A 21,557-nucleotide genomic window follows, 5' to 3' on the forward strand; every position below is an offset into this window, starting at 1 on the left:
AAAAGTCTCAATAAATCCGATCTATCAGATATTGTTGTATTTATTTAATAATAGATGAAAGTCCTTGAAATACTTCTATAAAGGTGTTATTTATATTTATATTTATATGAAAAGGGATTTCAAGGCTATTATTGACTCTTTTTTAAACCCTCTCTTTATGAGGATTCTTCCACATTGTTTTGCTGGTTTTATTTTGAAAATCCTGAGCGGATGTTGTAGCTTTTAAGCGGCTAGCTTTAGCTCTGTTTGCTAATAGTTTATATCAAGGGTTCAATATTCTACTACTTTTGAACCCTTTTGCTATAGAGGCTTACTAATGACGTCACGCGAAATGCCGTGACGTCATTAGGGAGCCTCTATGAGGAATCATTTTTACTGTATTCATTTATAATGTTTATGCGAAAAATAGTGTTTTCATTGCAGATTTTATTTTGAAAGTAATGAGCGGAAGTCGTGTGTTAGCTCCAGAGCGGCTAGCTTTAGCTCTGCGTGCTAACAGCAACAACAGCAGTTTTTAAGCTGAATTGTGAAATAAAAGCCATTAATAACAACATGGAGAGCTCGGCTCCGAAGAGGCGGGAGAGCAAGAAGTCTCTGCGGGTGAAAGTCATCAGTCTGGGCAACGCGGAGGTCGGGAAGGTGAGGAATACATCTCTTTTACACCAAAATACGGTCAGAAAACTCAGGATTTAACATCAGATCCTCCTCTAATTATCATGTTTTAGAGCAAGATAACTACATGTTTATTAAAAGCAACATTTGAAAGGCTTTACATTGAATAAATACCGTTTATTTATCTCCTGGTTTCTCTGTAATGATGCATACAACCTATCATTGACTGTAAAAATCACCCGGATTTCCCTACAATTATTGTGACTAAAGCTACCGAATTAAGCTTTTTTTCCTTGATTACAATCCTTTTAAACATGTTTTATATAATAAGGACAATATTCACATAAATTCGGCATACATATTACATTATAATAACTAATATTAATATATTTAATCATGTTTCTTCCTTCAGAAACCCTGCCCTTAAATCGGTAGATTTCTGAATGGAGTTTGGTGTGAAGAGCTGCACACGTCCCTTTCTTATTTACTGATAATTAAAACACACAACAACAACAACAACAACAACAACAACAACAACAAACATGTTTTCACAAAGACTGAAATCTTCTCTTAAAATCGGCGTATAAATAAACTCTTAAATATGTAATAATCAGTTTTATTTGTAACCTTCCTCGTGCTGTTTTGGTTAAGCAGCTGTGAGATTCTGCCTAGCAACCAGGCAGCTTTCTGCCTAGCAACCAGGCAAATCATCCAGATAAAACATGTTTTTATAATAAATTAAATCTGATGTTTGTTTATTATTGATGCCGAATTCACCAGGAGATCACATTGAATCCGAAATAGTCATTAAAGCGTGGTTATAGTAATTTATTTGAGCATAAAACCTTTAAATAAACTCCCATTTTCTGTAAAAATCTGCATAAACGTCAATAATTGTGTGCCTAATAAACTTAATTACGCTTTTATACATTTAGTTATATCATTTTAACCATGTTTCTTATAATAAGGACAATATACACTAATATTCGGCATACATGTTACCCTATAATACATACAACTTGTGTATTTAATCTTCATTCAGAAACCCAGCCTTTAAATGAGTGTTTTTCTGGAAGGAGTTTGGTTTGAAATTAAACCTGATTTTCTTTCAGAGCTGCATTATTAAACGTTATTGTGAGAAGAGGTTTGTTCCTAAATATCTGGCGACCATCGGCATCGACTATGGCGTCACAAAGTAAGTCCTTATATATATTTATTTATTGTATGTGTCTCATGTTTTATTCTGGCTTTAAAACTTCATTAATGTTATAATATGTTCTGTCAGAGTTCAGGTCCGCGACAGAGAAATCAAGGTGAACATCTTCGACATGGCCGGACATCCCTTCTTCTACGAAGTGAGTCAATTCATATTTAAAAAAATATGTTAAGTATTTATAACTTTTCGTTTTTATATTTGTGTTTTTCACAACATTTTGTTATTTTATGTGATATCTTTGTCTCTTTATTTATTCAATAATTGTTGTTATTATTCTATATTTTTTTGTTTATATTTTCCATATTTTCTTACCGAATAATAAATATATTCCTACTGTTGTAATGTTGGAAACCTTTCCAGCAGGTGGTGCTGGACCCATATTTTAAATATTGTTATTATATGTGTTGTGATGTGTTCAGGTGCATCATGAGTTCTATAAGGACTCTCAGGGTTATATATATGTGTTGTGATGTGTTCAGGTGCGTCATGAGTTCTATAAGGACTCTCAGGGTTATATATATGTGTTGTGATGTGTTCAGGTGCGTAATGAGTTCTATAAGGACTCTCAGGGTTATATATATGTGTTGTGATGTGTTCAGGTGCGTCATGAGTTCTATAAGGACTCTCAGGGTTATATATATGTGTTGTGATGTGTTCAGGTGCGTCATGAGTTCTATAAGGACTCTCAGGGTTATATATATGTGTTGTGATGTGTTCAGGTGCGTCATGAGTTCTATAAGGACTCTCAGGGTTATATATATATGTGTTGTGATGTGTTCAGGTGCATCATGAGTTCTATAAGGACTCTCAGGGTTATATATATGTGTTGTGATGTGTTCAGGTGCGTCATGAGTTCTGTAAGGACTCTCAGGGTTATATATATGTGTTGTGATGTGTTCAGGTGCGTCATGAGTTCTATAAGGACTCTCAGGGTTATATATATGTGTTGTGATGTGTTCAGGTGCGTCATGAGTTCTATAAGGACTCTCAGGGTTATATATATATGTGTTATGATGTGTTCAGGTGCATCATGAGTTCTATAAGGACTCTCAGGGTTATATATATGTGTTGTGATGTGTTCAGGTGCGTCATGAGTTCTGTAAGGACTCTCAGGGTTATATATATGTGTTGTGATGTGTTCAGGTGCGTCATGAGTTCTGTAAGGACTCTCAGGGTTATATATATGTGTTCAGGTGCGTCATGAGTTCTGTAAGGACTCTCAGGGTTATATATATGTGTTGTGATGTGTTCAGGTGCGTCATGAGTTCTATAAGGACTCTCAGGGTTATATATATGTGTTGTGATGTGTTCAGGTGCGTAATGAGTTCTATAAGGACTCTCAGGGTTATATATATATGTGTTGTGATGTGTTCAGGTGCTTAATGAGTTCTATAAGGACTCTCAGGGTTATATATATATGTGTTGTGATGTGTTCAGGTGCTTAATGAGTTCTATAAGGACTCTCAGGGTTATATATATATGTGTTGTGATGTGTTCAGGTGCGTCATGAGTTCTATAAGGACTCTCAGGGTTATATATATATGTGTTGTGATGTGTTCAGGTGCATCATGAGTTCTATAAGGACTCTCAGGGTTATATATATATGTGTTGTGATGTGTTCAGGTGCGTCATGAGTTCTATAAGGACTCCCAGGGTTATATATATATGTGTTGTGATGTGTTCAGGTGCGTCATGAGTTCTATAAGGACTCTCAGGGTTATATATATGTGTTGTGATGTGTTCAGGTGCGTCATGAGTTCTATAAGGACTCTCAGGGTTATATATATGTGTTGTGATGTGTTCAGGTGCGTCATGAGTTCTATAAGGACTCTCAGGGTTATATATATATGTGTTGTGATGTGTTCAGGTGCGTCATGAGTTCTATAAGGACTCTCAGGGTTATATATATATGTGTTGTGATGTGTTCAGGTGCGTCATGAGTTCTATAAGGACTCTCAGGGTTATATATATATGTGTTGTGATGTGTTTCAGGTGCGTCATGAGTTCTATAAGGACTCCCAGGGTTATATATATATGTGTTGTGATGTGTTCAGGTGCGTCATGAGTTCTATAAGGACTCTCAGGGTTATATATATGTGTTGTGATGTGTTCAGGTGCGTCATGAGTTCTATAAGGACTCTTAGGGTTATATATGTGTTGTGATGTGTTCAGGTGCGTCATGAGTTCTATAAGGACTCTCAGGGTTATATATATGTGTTGTGATGTGTTCAGGTGCGTCATGAGTTCTATAAGGACTCTCAGGGTTATATATATGTGTTGTGATGTGTTCAGGTGCGTCATGAGTTCTATAAGGACTCTCAGGGTTATATATATGTGTTGTGATGTGTTCAGGTGCGTCATGAGTTCTATAAGGACTCTCAGGGTTATATATATGTGTTGTGATGTGTTCAGGTGCGTCATGAGTTCTATAAGGACTCTCAGGGTTATATATATGTGTTGTGATGTGTTCAGGTGCGTCATAATAATAATAATAATAATAGATTTAATTTGTTAGCGCTTTTACAGGTGCTCAAAGACGCTTTACAGATATAGTGAAGGGAAAAGAAAAGGAAGGAACAACAAATAAATATATAGTTAAAGTCAAATAATACAAAAACAATCACACATTAAAAGCCAGATTGAAGAGGTGAGTTTTTGTGAGTGTTTTGAAGGTGGTGAGGTCAGTGCAGTCTCTGATGGGTTGGGGGAGTGAGTTCCAGAGGGAGGGGGCAGCGACGGAGAAGGCTCTGTCCCCCCAGGTCCGGTGATTGGTGCGGGTGGGGATGGATAGGAGGTTGGCTTCTGATGAGCGGAGGCAGCGGGAAGGGGTGTGGTGGTGCAGCAGGTCTGTGAGGTAGGGGGGGCCTGATTGTTGAGGGCTTTGTGAGGATTCAGGAGGACTTTGAAGTTGATTCTTTGACGGACAGGGAGCCAGTGGAGGTTCTGGAGGACGGGAGTGATGTGGTCTCGGGAGCGGGTGTGGGTGAGGAGGCGGGCAGCAGAGTTCTGGATGTGTTGGAGCTTATTGAGGAGGTTGGATGGTCTGCCGTAGAGGATGCTATTGCAGTAGTCGAGTCGTGAAGTGATGAATGCATGAATCAGGGTCTCAGCAGCAGAGGAGGAGAGTGATGGACGGAGACGGGCAATGTTTTTGAGGTGGAAAAAGGCGGTCCTGGTGATGTGATTTATGTGGTGGTTGAATTTGAGCTGACTCTCGAAGATGACTCCGAGGTTGCGTATGTGAGGGGGGGAGATAGAGTGTGGCTGTCAATGGTGAAGTTGAAATTCTGGATGTCTTTGATACGGGATGGGGGGCCGATGATGATGATGTCTGATTTGGCACTGTTCAGTTGGAGATAGTTTGTTTGATAGTTTGGTCATGAGTTCTATAAGGACTCTCAGGGTTATATATATGTGTTGTGATGTGTTCAGGTGCGTCATGAGTTCTATAAGGACTCTCAGGGTTATATATATGTGTTGTGATGTGTTCAGGTGCGTCATGAGTTCTATAAGGACTCTCAGGGTTATATATATGTGTTGTGATGTGTTCAGGTGCGTCATGAGTTCTATAAGGACTCTCAGGGTTATATATATATGTGTTGTGATGTGTTCAGGTGCGTCATGAGTTCTATAAAGACTCTCAGGGTTATATGTATGTGTTGTGATGTGTTCAGGTGCGTCATGAGTTCTATAAGGACTCTCAGGGTTATATTTATGTGTTGTGATGTGTTCAGGTGCGTAATGAGTTCTATAAGGACTCTCAGGGTTATATATATGTGTTGTGATGTGTTCAGGTGCGTCATGAGTTCTATAAGGACTCTCAGGGTTATATATATGTGTTGTGATGTGTTCAGGTGCTTAATGAGTTCTATAAGGACTCTCAGGGTTATATATATGTGTTGTGATGTGTTCAGGTGCGTAATGAGTTCTATAAGGACTTCCAGGGTTATATATATGTGTTGTGATGTGTTCAGGTGCTTAATGAGTTCTATAAGGACTCTCAGGGTTATATATATGTGTTGTGATGTGTTCAGGTGCGTCATGAGTTCTATAAGGACTCTCAGGGTTATATATATGTGTTGTGATGTGTTCAGGTGCGTAATGAGTTCTATAAGGACTCCCAGGGTTATATATATGTGTTGTGATGTGTTCAGGTGCGTAATGAGTTCTATAAGGACTCCCAGGGTGTGCTTCTGGTGTACGACGTGGGTCTGAGGGAGAGTTTCGAGGCGTTGGACAGCTGGCTCGGGGAGATGAAACAGGAAATGGGGTCTCAGGCGAACATGGACAGCATCGTGTTCGTGGTCTGCGCTAATAAGGTACCTGAAGCCTCTGAATAATGAAGTACTGAAGTATCTGATGGTATATTTAATATATGACTGTTTGTACAGGTGGACCTGACGAAGAGACGTGTGGTCGATGAAGGCGAGGGACGACTCTTCGCTGAGTCTCGAGGGTTTCATTACTTTGAGACGTCAGCGCAGAGCGGCGAGGGGATCAACGAGATGTTCCAGGTGATGCATACGATACATTCCGATACAGTGCGATACATGACGATACCATACTTTACGATACATGACGATACGATACTTTACGATACAGTGCGATACATGACGATACGATACTTTACGATACAGTGCGATACATGAGGATACGATATAGTGCGATACATGACGATACGATACTTTACGATACGATACTTTACGATACAGTGCGATACATGAGGATACGATACTTTACGATACAGTGCGATACATGACGATACAATACAGTGCGATACATGACGATACGATACTTTACGATACAGTGCGATACATGACGATACGATACTTTACGATACTTTACGATATAGTGCAATACTTTACGATACAGTGCGATACATGACGATACCATACATTCCGATACTTTGCGGTACGATACGATACTTTGCGGTACGATACGATACTTTGCGGTACGATACGATATAGTGCGATACATGGCGATACGATACTTTACGATACAGTGCGATACATGACGATACCATACTTTACGATACAGTGCGATACATGAGGATACCATACTTTACGATATAGTGCGATACATGACGATACGATACATTCCGATACTTTACGGTACAATACGATACTTTACGATACGAAAGTTTACGATGCTTTACGATACAATACATTATATACAGTTGCAAGAAAAAGTATGTGAACCCTTTGGATTCTCCACACATAGCGTTGTGTGTTCCTTCCAAGCAACTCAGCGTTGGTTTCATCCGTCCACAGAATGTGTTGCCAGTAGTGCTGTAGAACATCCAGGTGGGTTCATCTGTCCACAGAATGTGTTGCCAGTAGTGCTGTGGAACATCCAGGTGCTTTCATCTGTCCACAGAATGTGTTGCCAGTAGTGCTGTGGAACATCCAGGTGGTTTCATCTGTCCACAGAATGTGTTGCCAGTAGTGCTGTAGAACATCCAGGTGGTTTCATCTGTCCACAGAATGTGTTGCCAGTAGTGCTGTGGAACATCCAGGTGGTTTCATCCGTCCACAGAATGTGTTGCCAGTAGTGCTGTGGAACATCCAGGTGGTTTCATCCGTCCACAGAATGTGTTGCCAGTAGTACTGTAGAACATCCAGGTGGTTTCATCTGTCCACAGAATGTGTTGCCAGTAGTGCTGTGGAACATCCAGGTGGTTTCATCTGTCCACAGAATGTGTTGCCAGTAGTGCTGTGGAACATCCAGGTGGTTTCATCTGTCCACAGAATGTGTTGCCAGTAGTGCTGTAGAACATCCAGGTGGTTTCATCTGTCCACAGAATGTGTTGCCAGTAGTGCTGTGGAACATCCAGGTGGTTTCATCTGTCCACAGAATGTGTTGCCAGTAGTGCTGTGGAACATCCAGGTGGTTTCATCTGTCCACAGAATGTGTTGCCAGTAGTGCTGTAGAACATCCAGGTGGTTTCATCTGTCCACAGAATGTGTTGCCAGTAGTGCTGTGGAACATCCAGGTGGTTTCATCTGTCCACAGAATGTGTTGCCAGTAGTGCTGTAGAACATCCAGGTGGGTTCATCTGTCCACAGAATGTGTTGCCAGTAGTGCTGTGGAACATCCAGGTGGTTTCATCTGTCCACAGAATGTGTTGCCAGTAGTGCTGTGGAACATCCAGGTGGTTTCATCCATCCACAGAATGTGTTGCCAGTAGTGCTGTGGAACATCCAGGTGGTTTCATCCGTCCACAGAATGTGTTGCCAGTAGTGCTGTGGAACATCCAGGTGGTTTCATCCGTCCACAGAATGTGTTGCCAGTAGTGCTGTGGAACATCCAGGTGGTTTCATCCGTCCACAGAATGTGTTGCCAGTAGTGCTGTGGAACATCCAGGTGGTTTCATCTGTCCACAGAATGTGTTGCCAGTAGTGCTGTGGAAAATCCAGGTGGTTTCATCTGTCCACAGAATGTGTTGCCAGTAGTGCTGTGGAACATCCAGGTGGTTTCATCTGTCCACAGAATGTGTTGCCAGTAGTGCTGTGGAACATCCAGGTGGTTTCATCTGTCCACAGAATGTGTTGCCAGTAGTGCTGTGGAACATCCAGGTGGTTTCATCTGTCCACAGAATGTGTTGCCAGTAGTGCTGTGGAACATCCAGGTGGTTTCATCTGTCCACAGAATGTGTTGCCAGTAGTGCTGTGGAACATCCAGGTGGTTTCATCTGTCCACAGAATGTGTTGCCAGTAGTGCTGTGGAACATCCAGGTGGTTTCATCTGTCCACAGAATGTGTTGCCAGTAGTGCTGTGGAACATCCAGGTGGTTTCATCCGTCCACAGAATGTGTTGCCAGTAGTGCTGTGGAACATCCAGGTGGTTTCATCTGTCCACAGAATGTGTTGCCAGTAGTGCTGTGGAACATCCAGGTGGTTTCATCTGTCCACAGAATGTGTTGCCAGTAGTGCTGTGGAACATCCAGGTGGTTTCATCCGTCCACAGAATGTGTTGCCAGTAGTGCTGTGGAACATCCAGGTGGTTTCATCTGTCCACAGAATGTGTTGCCAGTAGTGCTGTGGAACATCCAGGTGCAATGTGTTTCTGGACAGCAGTGGCTTCCTCCGTGGTGTCCTCCGTGGTGTCCTCCCATGAACTCCATTCTTGTTCAGTGTTTTACGTATCGTAGATTCGTCAACAGAGATGTTATCATGTGCCAGAGATTTCTTTAAGTCTCTAGCTGACACTCTAGGATTCTTCTTCACCTCATGGAGCATCCTGCGCTGTGCTCTTGCAGTCATCTTTACAGGACGGCCACTCCTAGGGAGAGTAGCAACAGTGCTGAACTCTCTCCATGTATAGACACTTTGTCTTACCGTGGACTGATGAACATCAAGGCTTTCAGAGATACTTTTGAACCCTTTCCAGCTTTATGCAAGTCAACAATTATTAGGTCTTCTGAGAGCTCTTCTGTGCGAGGCATGGTTCACATCTGGCAATGCTTCTTAAGAATAGCCAATTCAAAACGGGTGTGTATTTTTTATAGGGCAGGGCAGCTTTAACCAACACCTCCAATCTCGTCTCATTGATTGGACTCCAGGTTGGCTGACTCCTGACTCCAAGTAGCTCTTGAAGAAGTCTTTAGCCTAGGGGTTCACATCCTGCACTGTGAATGTTTATATGGTGTGTTCAATGAAAACATGAAAACATATCATTGTTTGTGTGGTATTAGTTTAAGCAGACTGTGTGTGTCTATTGTTGTGACTAAGATGGAGATCAGAACACATGTTATGACCAACTTATGCAGAAATCCAGGTCATTCCAAAGGGTTCACTTTTTCTTGCAACTGTATATATATATAGAGCGATACTTTACGATACATTACGATACGATAGATTACGATAGATTACGATACGATAGATTACGATACTTTACGATACGATACATTACGATACTTTACGATACGAAAGTTTACGATGCTTTACGATACAATTGGCTACAATGCAGCTTTATCTGTACAGCTCTTTAAAACCTCCAAAGTGAATATAAATCAAATATTTATTCCCCGCAGGCGTTCTTCTCCTCCATCACCGACATGTGTGAGAACGGAGGAAAGCGTCCGGTGACGGAGCTCAGCGTGGGGTTCACTAAAGAGCAGGCGGACACCATCAGACGCATCAGAAACAGCAAGGATTCCTGGGACATGCTGGGGGTCAAACCAGGGGCCACACGGTGAGTCAGCACTTTGTAGCTAACATTAGCCACCTTTAGCTTAGCGCTGGTGACGTGAAGTCATGTGACCAGGTTGTGACGTTGGTTCCGCCTCTTGTTTCCAGGGAGGAAGTGAACAAGGCGTACAGGAAGTTGGCAGTGTTGCTTCATCCTGATAAATGTGTTGCCCCCGGCAGCGAAGACGCCTTCAAGGCCGTGGTGAACGCTCGCACCTCACTACTGAAGAACATCAAATAACACACACTTCACTCTGATTGGACGTCCCATGCTCGACCAATCACACGCAGCCGCTCCAACAGTGGTTATTTATTTATTTATTGTAAAGGTGTGTGTGCCAACATCCGGTTTAACTTATTTACACTTGATCTGGACTGGCCTCTGTTGCTGTTAGAGGAAGACGAGGAAGACGAGGAAGAGTCAGAGCGGTTCAATATTATAGAAACGTGTTAAAAACTTCCATCTTAAAGCCTGTTTGCCAAATCTATACGAGTTAAATCTGTTCTGCATGAATAATATCAACTTTTATACTTCCTAACACAAGCTCCTCCAGTTTTAGTTCCCTGAAGCGACGTTAGTTCCCTGAAGCGACTTTAGTTCCCTGAAGCGACTTTAGTTCCCTAAAGTGACTTTAGTTCCCTAAAGCGACTTTAGTTCCCTGAGGTGACTTTAGTTCCGTAAAGTGACTTTAGTTCCCTAAAGTGACTTTAGTTCCCTGAGGCGACTTTAGTTCCGTAAAGTGACTTTAGTTCCCTGAAGCGACTTTAGTTCCCTGAAGCGACTTTAGTTCCCTAGAGTTACTTTAGTTCCCTGAAGCGACTTTAGTTCCCTGAAGTGATTTTAGTTCCCTGAAGCGACTTTAGTTCCCCAAGGTGACTGCAGTTCCATAAAGTGACGTTAGTTCCCTAAAGCGACTTTAGTTCCTTAAAGTGACTTTTGTTCCCTGAAGCAACGTTAGTTCCCTGAAGCGACATTAGTTCCCTAGAGTTACTTTAGTTCCCTGAAGCGACTTTAGTTCCGTAAAGTGACTTTAGTTCCCTGAAGTGATTTTAGTTCCCTGAAGCGACTTTAGTTCCCCAAGGTGACTGCAGTTCCATAAAGTGATGTTAGTTCCCTAAAGCGACTTTAGTTCCTTAAAGTGACTTTTGTTCCCTGAAGCAACGTTAGTTCCCTGAGGTGACTTTAGTTCCCTGAAACGATGTTACTTCCCTAAAGTGACTTTGGTTCCCTAAAGTGACTTTGGTTCCCTGAAGCGACGTTAGTTCCCTGAAGTGACGTTAGTTCCCTCCAAACTGTGCCATTACATTCATGTGTACTTTTTGTTATCTTATTCTCCTCGAATGACAGATGTTCCCGTATATTACTGCCTGACTAAAATTAAATAACTTGTGCCAACTAATGATTAATTAGTTCCCTCAAATGTATAATTTCCCCCTCAGAGGAAACATTTGTTCCCACAAATCACTCATTGGTTTATTTACATTTACAGTTTGTTCCCTAAATGTAGATTTGGTTCATTTAATTTAAAGGATATTCCATATGTTATGACTTGTTCCCTTCAGTGACTCATAGTATTACTGATTGGTGTTATCCATCTTGCTAAATCATAATATGTTCCCTCAAATATACAAATTAGTTCCCTGAAGTAAATCATTTTTTTACTTATTTGACTCATTTGGATATAATTTGAACCTTTTTAAAAATATGTTTTTCCTTTCTCCTCACCTGACAAATGAGTTCCCTAAAATTATAACTTTTTTCATAATATTAGTTATTTGTTCCCTAAAATTGCTAATCGGGTCCTTGAAATAGGATATTTGTTGGAAACGTGCTAACGTGCCATTAACCTGCTCATTAGTTCCCTAAAGGGACTGATAGTATTAAACGAGGTGTGCCATTAACCTGCTCATTAGTTCCCTAAAGGGACTGATAGTATTAAACGAGGTGTGCCATTAACCTGCTCATTAGTTCCCTAAAGGGACTGATAGTATTAAACGAGGTGTGCCATTAACCTGCTCATTAGTTCCCTAAAGGGACTGATAGTATTAAACGAGGTGTGCCATTAACCTGCTCATTAGTTCCCTAAAGGGACTGATAGTATTAAACGAGGTGTGCCACCAACCTGCTCATTAGTTCCCTAAAGGGGCTGATAGTATTAAACGAGGTGTGCCACCAACCTGCTCATTAGTTCCCTAAAGGGACTGATAGTATTAAACGAGGTGTGCCACCAACCTGCTCATTAGTTCCCTAAAGGGACTGATAGTATTAAACGAGGTGTGCCACCAACCTGCTCATTAGTTCCCTAAAGGGACTGATAGTATTAAACGAGGTGTGCCATTAACCTGCTCATTAGTTCCCTAAAGGGACTGATAGTATTAAACGAGGTGTGCCATTAACCTGCTCATTAGTTCCCTAAAGGGACTGATAGTATTAAACGAGGTGTGCCATTAACCTGCTCATTAGTTCCCTAAAGGGGCTGATAGTATTAAACGAGGTGTGCCACCAACCTGCTCATTAGTTCCCTAAAGGGACTGATAGTATTAAACGAGGTGTGCCACCAACCTGCTCATTAGTTCCCTAAAGGGGCTGATAGTATTAAACGAGGTGTGCCACCAACCTGTTCATTAGTTCCCTAAAGGGACTGATAGTATTAAACGAGGTGTGCCACCAACCTGCTCATTAGTTCCCTAAAGGGACTGATAGTATTAAACGAGGTGTGCCACCAACCTGCTCATTAGTTCCCTAAAGGGGCTGATAGTATTAAACGAGGCGTGCCACCAACCTGCTCATTAGTTCCCTAAAGGGACTGATAGTATTAAACGAGGTGTGCCACCAACCTGCTCATTAGTTCCCTAAAGGGACTGATAGTATTAAACGAGGTGTGCCACCAACCTGCTCATTAGTTCCCTAAAGGGACTGATAGTATTAAACGAGGTGTGCCACCAACCTGCTCATTAGTTCCCTAAAGGGGCTGATAGTATTAAACGAGGTGTGCCACCAACCTGTTCATTAGTTCCCTAAAGGGACTGATTTTAAATAATGCTCTTTAAACCCAGACTCAGCTTTTTGAGGAAATAAATAAAAAACATGTTAAACTGAGTGGAGCGCGTCACACGTACAACACATGTTTACTGTCCGTATTATAAACACATTATTTATTTTGTATGACAGAGGATGAGACTGTGTGTGTGTGTGTGTGTGTGTGTGTGTGTGTGTGTGTGTGTGTGTGTGTGTGTGTGTGTGTGTGTGTGTGTGTGTGTGTGTGTGTGTGTGTGTGTGTGTGTGTGTGTGTGTGACTGTTTGACCTCCGTACCTCATGACCTCAGTCACACTCGGAGCTGAAAACGTGTGTGTGTGACAATCTCTCTGTGATTGTGGTTGTGCATGTTTTTAAAAATAATAAAAAATATTAAAATGATTTCTCGAGCACTGTGTGTGTGTTCCTGTACAGCTGTGTTCCTGTACAGTTTATTCTTGTTGGACTACCTTTGTGAGGACCATGTTTTTTTCTAACTGTTTTCATACTTTCTGCTCTATATTAAAAGTGTTTTAGCATCATGTTCCTGGATGTGGAAACCTCACCAACGCCTTTCTGTTTTCCTCGTTAGATAAACAAAGGGAGGTCTTGTTAAACGGGGTTGGGGGGGCTCGGTTACTAAGAGGCTGCAACAAAGCTTCACTTCCTGGAGGACTTCCTGTGAGCAGACGCTCAATGAGGCTTTGTTATCACACCAGCTGGGGGAGTCTGGACCTGTACCGGGGGGTGAACGGCCAATAATACAGTTTTTATCATTTTTATACCATTATATAAATCGTCATTTATTTTTTACCTTAATTTATACATTTTTGTATATTTTTGTAACCTTTTTATATTCTATTATTCAATGACCTTTTTGTTGTATGTATTTCTCATTGTTCCTCCGTAGTTGAAATGATAGAGTTTGATTAGTGACTTAGTCCCGCCCCTAAATCCCTTTGATGTGACAGGTGTCAGTGCACCTGTTGTAGTGCTCCCTAATAAACCATGGTCTTTGTTTGTTTAGCTGTTTATTGTTTCATTGCCCCCTACGCTATCCTTTCAACTACTAACCTAACCATTGAATTCATTCATTATTATTCTGTGTGTCCCACATTAAATCCTCCCTCTCTCAGACGTATTCTTGTCCCTCCTGAGCCACCCTACAGCTCCTCCTCTCCCCCCTCCCTCCATTATAAGCCCTCCCGTCCTCTCTCTCTGACTCTCTGACTCCTGACGGATCGTACCATGCAGCTGGACGTTGTGGGGGTGTTCTCTCCTGACCTGTGGGGTTTCCTCCTGCTCCTGGGGGCCTCTCTGCTCTCTCTCACCTCCCTATTGGCCCCCTGGCTCTCTCTGGCCACCGACCTGCTGCCAGCTGAGAGGTTTGACCTGTCTCTGTGGGGGGGCTGTGTGGTTCACAACGGGGGGCCCCTGCAGTGCCGGCCGCACCCCGGGCTCCTGGCCCTGCCCCCCCACCTGCTGTGGGCCCGGGTCCTCACAGGGGCCTCGCTGGGCTTCAGTCTGCTGGCTCTGCTGCTGACGGCCCCCGGACTACAAGTGGTTCACAGCTGGGGGTCCCGTCAGAAGAGGGTCCTGCTGGGTGTTGGGGGGGCCCTCAGCCTGGTGGCAGGGCTCCTGGTTCTGGTCCCGGTGTCTCACGTTGCCCGCCTTGCTTTCCTGAGCCGGTTCGACCCCTCACTGCCCCCCGTGGCCCCCCGCTGGGAGAAGGGAGGGGCGCTGTACAGTGGCTGGGTGGCGGCTGGGATGCACCTGGGAGCCGGAGCCCTACTCATAGCTACCTGTTACCGTCAGAGGGGGGGCGCACCGGAGACAGACCCCCGAGGGGCTCCCCACCCCCCAGGGGCCCCCGTCAGGAGGACAGAGAGGGTCTGAACTACAGCTTTCAGGAGGTCGGAACACGACTGACCACCGACTGAAACCACAATTGAACTGCGGCTGAACTACAACTGAACTGCGGCCGAACTGCGGCTGAACTACAACTGAACTGCGGCCGAACTGCGGCTGAACTACAACTGAACTGCGGCCGAACTACGGCTGATCTACAACTGAAACTACGGCTGAACTGCGGCTGAAACTACGGATGAACTGCTGCTGAACTGCTGCTGGACTGCTGCTGAACTACAACTGAACGGCGACTGAACTGCGGCTGAACTACGACTGAACTGCGGCTGAAACTATGGCTGAACTGCGACTGAACTGCGGCTGAACTACGACTGAACTGCGGCTGAACTACGACTGAACTACGACTGAACTGCGGCTGAACTGCGGCTGAACTACGACTGAACTGCGGCTGAACTACGACTGAACTGCGGCTGAACTACGACTGAACTACGGCTGAACTGCGGCTGAACTACGACTGAACGGCAGCTGAACTGCGGCTGAACTACAAATGAACTGCGGCCGAACTGCGGCTGAACTACAACTGAACTGCGGCCGAACTGCGGCTGAACTACAACTGAACTGCGGCCGAACTACGGCTGATCTACAACTGAAACTACGGCTGAACTGCGGCTGAAACTACGGATTAACTGCTGCTGAACTACAACTGAACGGCGACTGAACTGCGGCTGAACTACGACTGAACTGCGGCTGAAACTATGGCTGAACTGCGACTGAACTGCGGCTGAACTACGACTGAACTGCGGCTGAACTACGACTGAACTACGACTGAACTGCGGCTGAACTGCGGCTGAACTGCGGCTGAACTACGACTGAACTGCGGCTGAACTACGACTGAACTGCGGCTGAACTACGACTGAACTACGGCTGAACTGCGGCTGAACTACGACTGAACGGCGGCTGAACGGCGGCTGAACTGCGACTGAACTGCGACTGAACTGCGGCTGATCTACAACTGAAACTACGGCTGAACTACGGCTGAACTGCGGCTGAACTGCGACTGAACTGCGGCTGAACTGCGACTGAACTGCGGCTGAACTGCGACTGAACTGCGGCTGAACTGCGGCTGAACTGCGACTGAACTGCGGCTGAACTGCGGCTGAACTGCGGCTGAACTGCGACTGAACTGCCGCTGAACTGCGGCTGAACTGCGGCTGAACTGCGGCTGAACTGCGACTGAACTGCGGCTGAACTGCAACTGAACTGCGGCTGAACTACGACTGAACTGCGACTGAACTACGACTGAACTGCGGCTGAACTACGACTGAACTGCGGCTGAACTGCGACTGAACTGCGGCTGAAATGCGGCTGAACTACGACTGAACTGCGGCTGAACTGCGACTGAACTGCGACTGAACTGAGACTGAATCAACAACTGAAACTACGGCTGAACTACGACTTACCCCGGCTTTCAGGAGGCAGACTACAAGTGACTGCCGGTGCCATATCTACGAGTTTAAGTCAGTAAAACGTTTCCACTTGAAGCTCTTAAGACAACTCTTGTTTTGTAATCTTGAGACTATCTTCCGTAACTCATCACTAGCGCTAACTCCTATTAGCATTAGCATTAGCATGACATAACGCCTCATTAGCATATTTAGACGTGACCCGTCAGAAAAGGTGTAATATATTAAAGGACTGCGTCGGTGATGAGGCGGGGGCGTTTCAGGGTGATCTCTGTTAGTTCATATTTTACCCTGTAGAGCTGCTGCTCAACTTGATTTAAAACAACAACACTTTACATTCGTATGAATTAAAAGCTTGTTTTGATGCTTTTAAGATGAAAATATATGAAATCTGAAATAAGTGATTTGTATTTCATTAAAAGCCCTTTTTAATGGAAATGGAGGTTTAAATCTAAATCTATTTTCTGTCTGATTTGACTTTCCTTCATCTTTATAATAATTTGGCTTCAATCATTAAGTAATGACTTTTATTTATTCACGTGTTTATTTGAGTTTATTTCCAATCAGTCGGGAGTTATTCTCTTTCTAAATAAAGATGGAACAGAATTAAAAACTGATTCCTGGGTTTTTAGAATAATTAATTTCTTTTTTTATCCATAAAAACTACTTATTTTATTTAAATAGCATTTATTTTAAGGATGTTTTTTAATGTACTTCAAATGTATTATTGTTATAATTATGTAGAATTTAATAACCTATTTATTTAGTTATATTTATTGATACATTTACTTTTAAGGTTCTCTTTTGATCCTTTTTCTGTATTTTATATAAAATAATATGACTGTGTGTTCCTGCTCTCTGATTGGCTGTCCGCCCGCAGCCGACCAATGAGAGCAGCCTTTGTTCTGCAGCACAATGACCTCATTATGAAAAGACTATTGCGCTAATCTACTTTTACTAAAAGTGTGTGTGTGACAGTGTGTGTGTGTGTGTGTGTGTGTGTGTGTGTGACAGTGTGTGTGTGTGTGTGTGTGTGACAGTGTGTGTGTGTGACAGTGTGTGTGTGTGTGTGGTGTGTGTGTGTGACAGTGTGTGTGTGTGTGTGTGTGACAGTGTGTGTGTGACTGTGTGTGTGTGTGACAGTGTGTGTGACAGTGTGTGTGTGTGTGTGTGTGTGTGTGTGTGTGTGACAGTGTGTGTGTGACAGTGTGTGTGTGTGTGTGTGTGTGTGTGTGTGTGTCTGTGTGACAGTGTGTGTGTGTGTGTGTGTGTGTGTGTGTGTGTGTGTGTGTGTGTGTGTGTGTGTGTGTGTGACTGTGTGTGTGACTGAGTGTGTGTGTGTGTGTGTGTGTGTGTGTGTGTGTGTGTGACTGTGTGTGTGTGTGACAGTGTGTGTGACTGAGTGTGTGTGTGTGACTGTGTTTGTGTGTATGACTGTGTGTGTGTGTGTGTGTGTGTGTGTGTGTGTGTGTGTGTGTGTGTGACTGAGTGTGTGTGTGTGACTGTGTGTGTGTGTGTGTGTGTGACAGTGTGTGTGACTGAGTGTGTGTGTGTGTGTGTGTGTGTGTGTGTGTGTGTGTGTGACTGAGTGTGTGTGTGTGTGTGTGTGTGTGTGTGTGTGTGACTGTGTGTGTGTGACTGTGTGTGTGTGTGTGTGTGTGTGACAGTGTGTGTGTGTGTGTGTGTGTGTGTGTGTGTGTGTGTGTGTGTGTGTGTGTGTGTGTGTGACAGTGTGTGTGACTGAGTGTGAAAAGCATAATCCTGCTTTATCCGACCATTTCTTAGTAACTTTTGAAGTACTGTTACGAGACTACAAAGCATTAGTCAAAAGCTCCTGCAGCAGAAACCTATCTGTTAGTGCTATAGCCACATTTAAGGAAGAGATTCCACCAATACTTAACTCGATAGCATGTCTGCATGTAAGGGAGGAAACGTATACAAAATGTACACCACCCCAAATTGATCATGTTGTTGATAGTGCTACAGATGCGCTGCGAATAAAATTAGACTCTGTTGCTCCTTTGAAAAAGAAGAAAATAAAACAACATAGATTAGCTCCATGGCATAATGCCCAAACCCGCAAAATAAAGCAAAAGTCGAGACAACTTGAAAGGATATGGCGTTCTACTAAACTTGAAGAATCTCGTTTAATTTGGCATATTACTCTCAATGAATATAAGAAAGCACTGCGTAAAGCGAGAGCAGCCTACTACTCTTCATTAATAGATGAGAATAAGAATAATGCAAGATTTCTTTTCAGCACTGTAGCCAGGCTGACAGAGAGCCACAGCTCGATTGAGCCTTCTATTCCCATAGCACTCAGTAGTAATGATTTTATGTGCTTTTTTAACCATAAAATTGTTACTCTTAGAAACAAAATGAATGACCTCTTGCCTTTGACCAGTATAGTGTTATCAACAGCTCCCGGAAACGTAAGTTCTAATATTACACTAGATAGTAAACTAGAATGCTTTTCAGCCATAAACCTTGAACAATTAAATTCAATGATTCTCTCTTCTAAACCATCAACGTGTATGTTAGACCCAATTCCAACTAAGCTGTTGAAGGAAGTTTTTCCATTAATTAGCACTTCTTTATTAAATATTATGAATATGTCTTTATTATCAGGCTATGTTCCACAATCATTCAAAGTAGCAGTGATAAAACCGCTTCTTAAAAAGCACAACCTCGATCCAGAGGTTTTAGCCAACTATAGACCTATTTCTAATCTTCCGTTCCTCTCAAACATTCTTGAGAAAGCGGTCGCAAAACAGTTGTGTGATTACTTAAAAAACAATGATTTATTTGAAGATGTTCAGTCTGGCTTTAGAACACATCATAGCACAGAGACAGCTCTGGTTAAAGTCACAAATGACATTCTAATAGCCTCTGACAAGGGACGTGTCTCTATTCTTGTTTTGCTCGATCTCAGTGCTGCATTTGATACTATCGACCATGATATCTTATTGCAAAGACTAGAGCACTTAGTTGGCATACAGGGAACTGCTTTAGACTGGTTTAGGTCCTATCTATCTGAACGCTCTCAGTTTGTACGTGTCAATGATGAATCTTCCACGCAAACCAAAGTTAGCCATGGAGTGCCACAGGGCTCAGTGCTCGGACCTATTTTGTTCACATTATATATGCTTCCGTTAGGCAATATTATAAGGAATCATTCTGTAAACTTTCATTGTTATGCGGATGATACTCAACTATATTTATCAATCAAGCCTGATGAAATTAATCATCTAAATACAATTCAAGACTGCCTTAAGGACTTAAAAACGTGGATGACCTTAAACTTTTTGATGTTAAACACGACCAAAACTGAAGTTATTGTACTTGGCCCGAAGAATCTACGAAACAAATTAACTAAAGATATACTAACTATGGATGGCATTAATTTGGCCTCCAGTGAGACTGTAAGGAATCTTGGTGTTATATTTGATCAGGATTTATCCTTTAACGCCTACATAAAATCAATCTCAAGGACCGCCTACTTCCATCTACGTAACATTGCAAAAATCAGGCATATCTTGCCTCAAAACGATGCAGAGAAACTAGTCCATGCATTTGTTACTTCAAGGCTGGATTATTGTAACTCTTTATTATCAGGGTGTACCAAGAAGTCAGTCAAGTGGCTTCAGCTGATTCAAAATGCTGCGGCTCGTGTACTAACCAGAGTTAGGAAAAGGGACCACATTACTCCTGTTCTGGCTGCCTTACACTGGCTCCCTATAGAACACAAGATAGAATTTAAAATTCTTCTTCTCACCTACAAAGCCCTTAATGGGCAGGCGCCATCTTACCTTAAAGAACTCATTATACCCTACTGTCCTACTAGGGCATTGCGTTCCAAGAATGCAGGGTTGTTGGTTGTTCCTAGAGTCTCTAAAAGTACAATGGGAGCCAGAGCCTTTTCTTATCAAGCTCCACATTTGTGGAATCAGCTTCCAGTTTGTGTTCGGGCGGCAGACACCCTATCCGTTTTTAAGAGTGCGCTTAAGACCTTCCTTTTTGATAAAGCTTATAGTTAGGGCTGATTAGATTCAGCCCCTAGTTTTGCTGATATAGGCTTAGTTTGTCGGGGGACATCTTACTTCTTCCTTCTCTCTGTCTATACCTGTGTACTCTCATGTTCCGATTAACCCAGCTTCCCCAGATGTCTTTCTTTTTGGTGTCTATATACGCCGGGATCCGGAGTCATGGATGATCCTGCGCTCCTCTGTCCTGGATCGCGAGCCCTGGATCTTGAGTCGTGGCTGTGGTCCTGGATCATAGGTCCTGGATGGATATCCTCGTGGATTCATCTTCCTATTATACACACATGCCTTTCCAAACATTTGGACTACCTATGTTGCAAATGTATTATCTTTTCAATTTACACACGGTATCTATTGCACGTCTGTCCGTCCTGGGAGAGGGGTCCCTCCTCTGTTGCTCTCCCTGAGGTTTCTCCCATTTTTCCCTTTAAACTGTGGGTTTTCTCCGGAAGTTTTTCCTTGTACGATGTGAGGGTCTAAGGACAGAGGGTCTAAGGACAGAGGGTCTAAGGACAGAGGGTCTAAGGACAGAGGGTCTGAGGACAGAGTGTCTGAGGACAGAGGGTCTGAGGACAGAGGGTCTAAGGACAGAGGGTCTAAGGACAGAGGGTGTCGTATTGTCATACTGATATTTTGTACAAACTGTAAAGTCCACTGAGACAAATGTAACATTTGTGATATTGGGCTATATAAATAAACATTGATTGATTGATTGATTGTGTGTGTGTGTGTGTGTGTGTGTGTGTGTGTGTGTGTGTGTGTGTGTGTGTGTGTGTGTGTGTGTGTGTGTGTGTGTGTGTGTGTGTGTGTGTGTGTGTGTGTGTGTGACTGAGTGTGTGTGACTGAGTGTGTGTGTGACTGTGTGTGTGTGTGTGTGTATGTGTGTGACAGTGTGTGTGACTGTGTGTGTGTGTGACAGTGTATGTGTGTGACAGTGTGTGACTGAGTGTGTGTGTGTGACTGTGTGTGTGTGTGTGTGTGTGTGTGTGTGTGTGTGTGTGTGTGTGTGTGACTGAGTGTGTGTGTGTGACTGTGTGTGTGTGTGTATGTGTGTGACAGTGTGTGTGACTGTGTGTGTGTGTGACAGTGTGTGTGTGTGTGTGTGTGTGTGTGTGTGTGTGTGTGTGTGTGTGTGTGTGTGTGTGTGTGTG

General features: G+C 43.1%; 2 protein-coding genes across 2 annotated transcripts; both read left to right on the forward strand.

Annotated features, from left to right (window-relative positions):
* The first annotated feature begins 450 nt into the window (after window positions 1–450).
* Window positions 451–13,436, forward strand: dnajc27 (DnaJ (Hsp40) homolog, subfamily C, member 27). The gene is made up of 7 exons (XM_034233702.1): window positions 451–639; window positions 1,725–1,807; window positions 1,898–1,967; window positions 5,983–6,147; window positions 6,220–6,342; window positions 9,861–10,021; window positions 10,126–13,436. The coding sequence occupies exons 1-7, from the start codon at window positions 553–555 to the stop codon at window positions 10,256–10,258; spliced, it is 822 nt and encodes a 273-aa protein (XP_034089593.1). The 5' UTR covers window positions 451–552; the 3' UTR covers window positions 10,259–13,436.
* Window positions 13,437–13,606: 170 nt separating this feature from the next.
* LOC117557733 (claudin-22-like) lies at window positions 13,607–15,096 on the forward strand. The gene has a single exon (XM_034233703.1). It carries the CDS (start codon window positions 14,283–14,285, stop codon window positions 14,928–14,930), a length of 648 nt encoding a protein of 215 aa, XP_034089594.1. The 5' UTR covers window positions 13,607–14,282; the 3' UTR covers window positions 14,931–15,096.
* The last annotated feature ends 6,461 nt before the right edge of the window (window positions 15,097–21,557 follow it).

Source organism: Gymnodraco acuticeps, unplaced genomic scaffold (genome assembly GCF_902827175.1).
Source record: "Gymnodraco acuticeps unplaced genomic scaffold, fGymAcu1.1, whole genome shotgun sequence".
In the NCBI taxonomy this organism is placed as follows: domain Eukaryota; kingdom Metazoa; phylum Chordata; class Actinopteri; order Perciformes; family Bathydraconidae; genus Gymnodraco; species Gymnodraco acuticeps.

What these genes read in the sequence shown, in the direction of transcription:
- LOC117557733 (XM_034233703.1), top strand. Translation starts at nt 14,283, where the DNA reads ATGCAGCTGGACGTTGTGGGGGTGTTCTCTCCTGACCTGTGGGGTTTC.
- dnajc27 (XM_034233702.1), top strand. Translation starts at nt 553, where the DNA reads ATGGAGAGCTCGGCTCCGAAGAGGCGGGAGAGCAAGAAGTCTCTGCGG. An exon ending in GCAACGCGGAGGTCGGGAAG is followed by an intron (nt 640 to 1,724) that starts GTGAGGAATACA and finishes ATTTTCTTTCAG; the next exon opens with AGCTGCATTATTAAACGTTA. An exon ending in GGATCAACGAGATGTTCCAG is followed by an intron (nt 6,343 to 9,860) that starts GTGATGCATACG and finishes TATTCCCCGCAG; the next exon opens with GCGTTCTTCTCCTCCATCAC.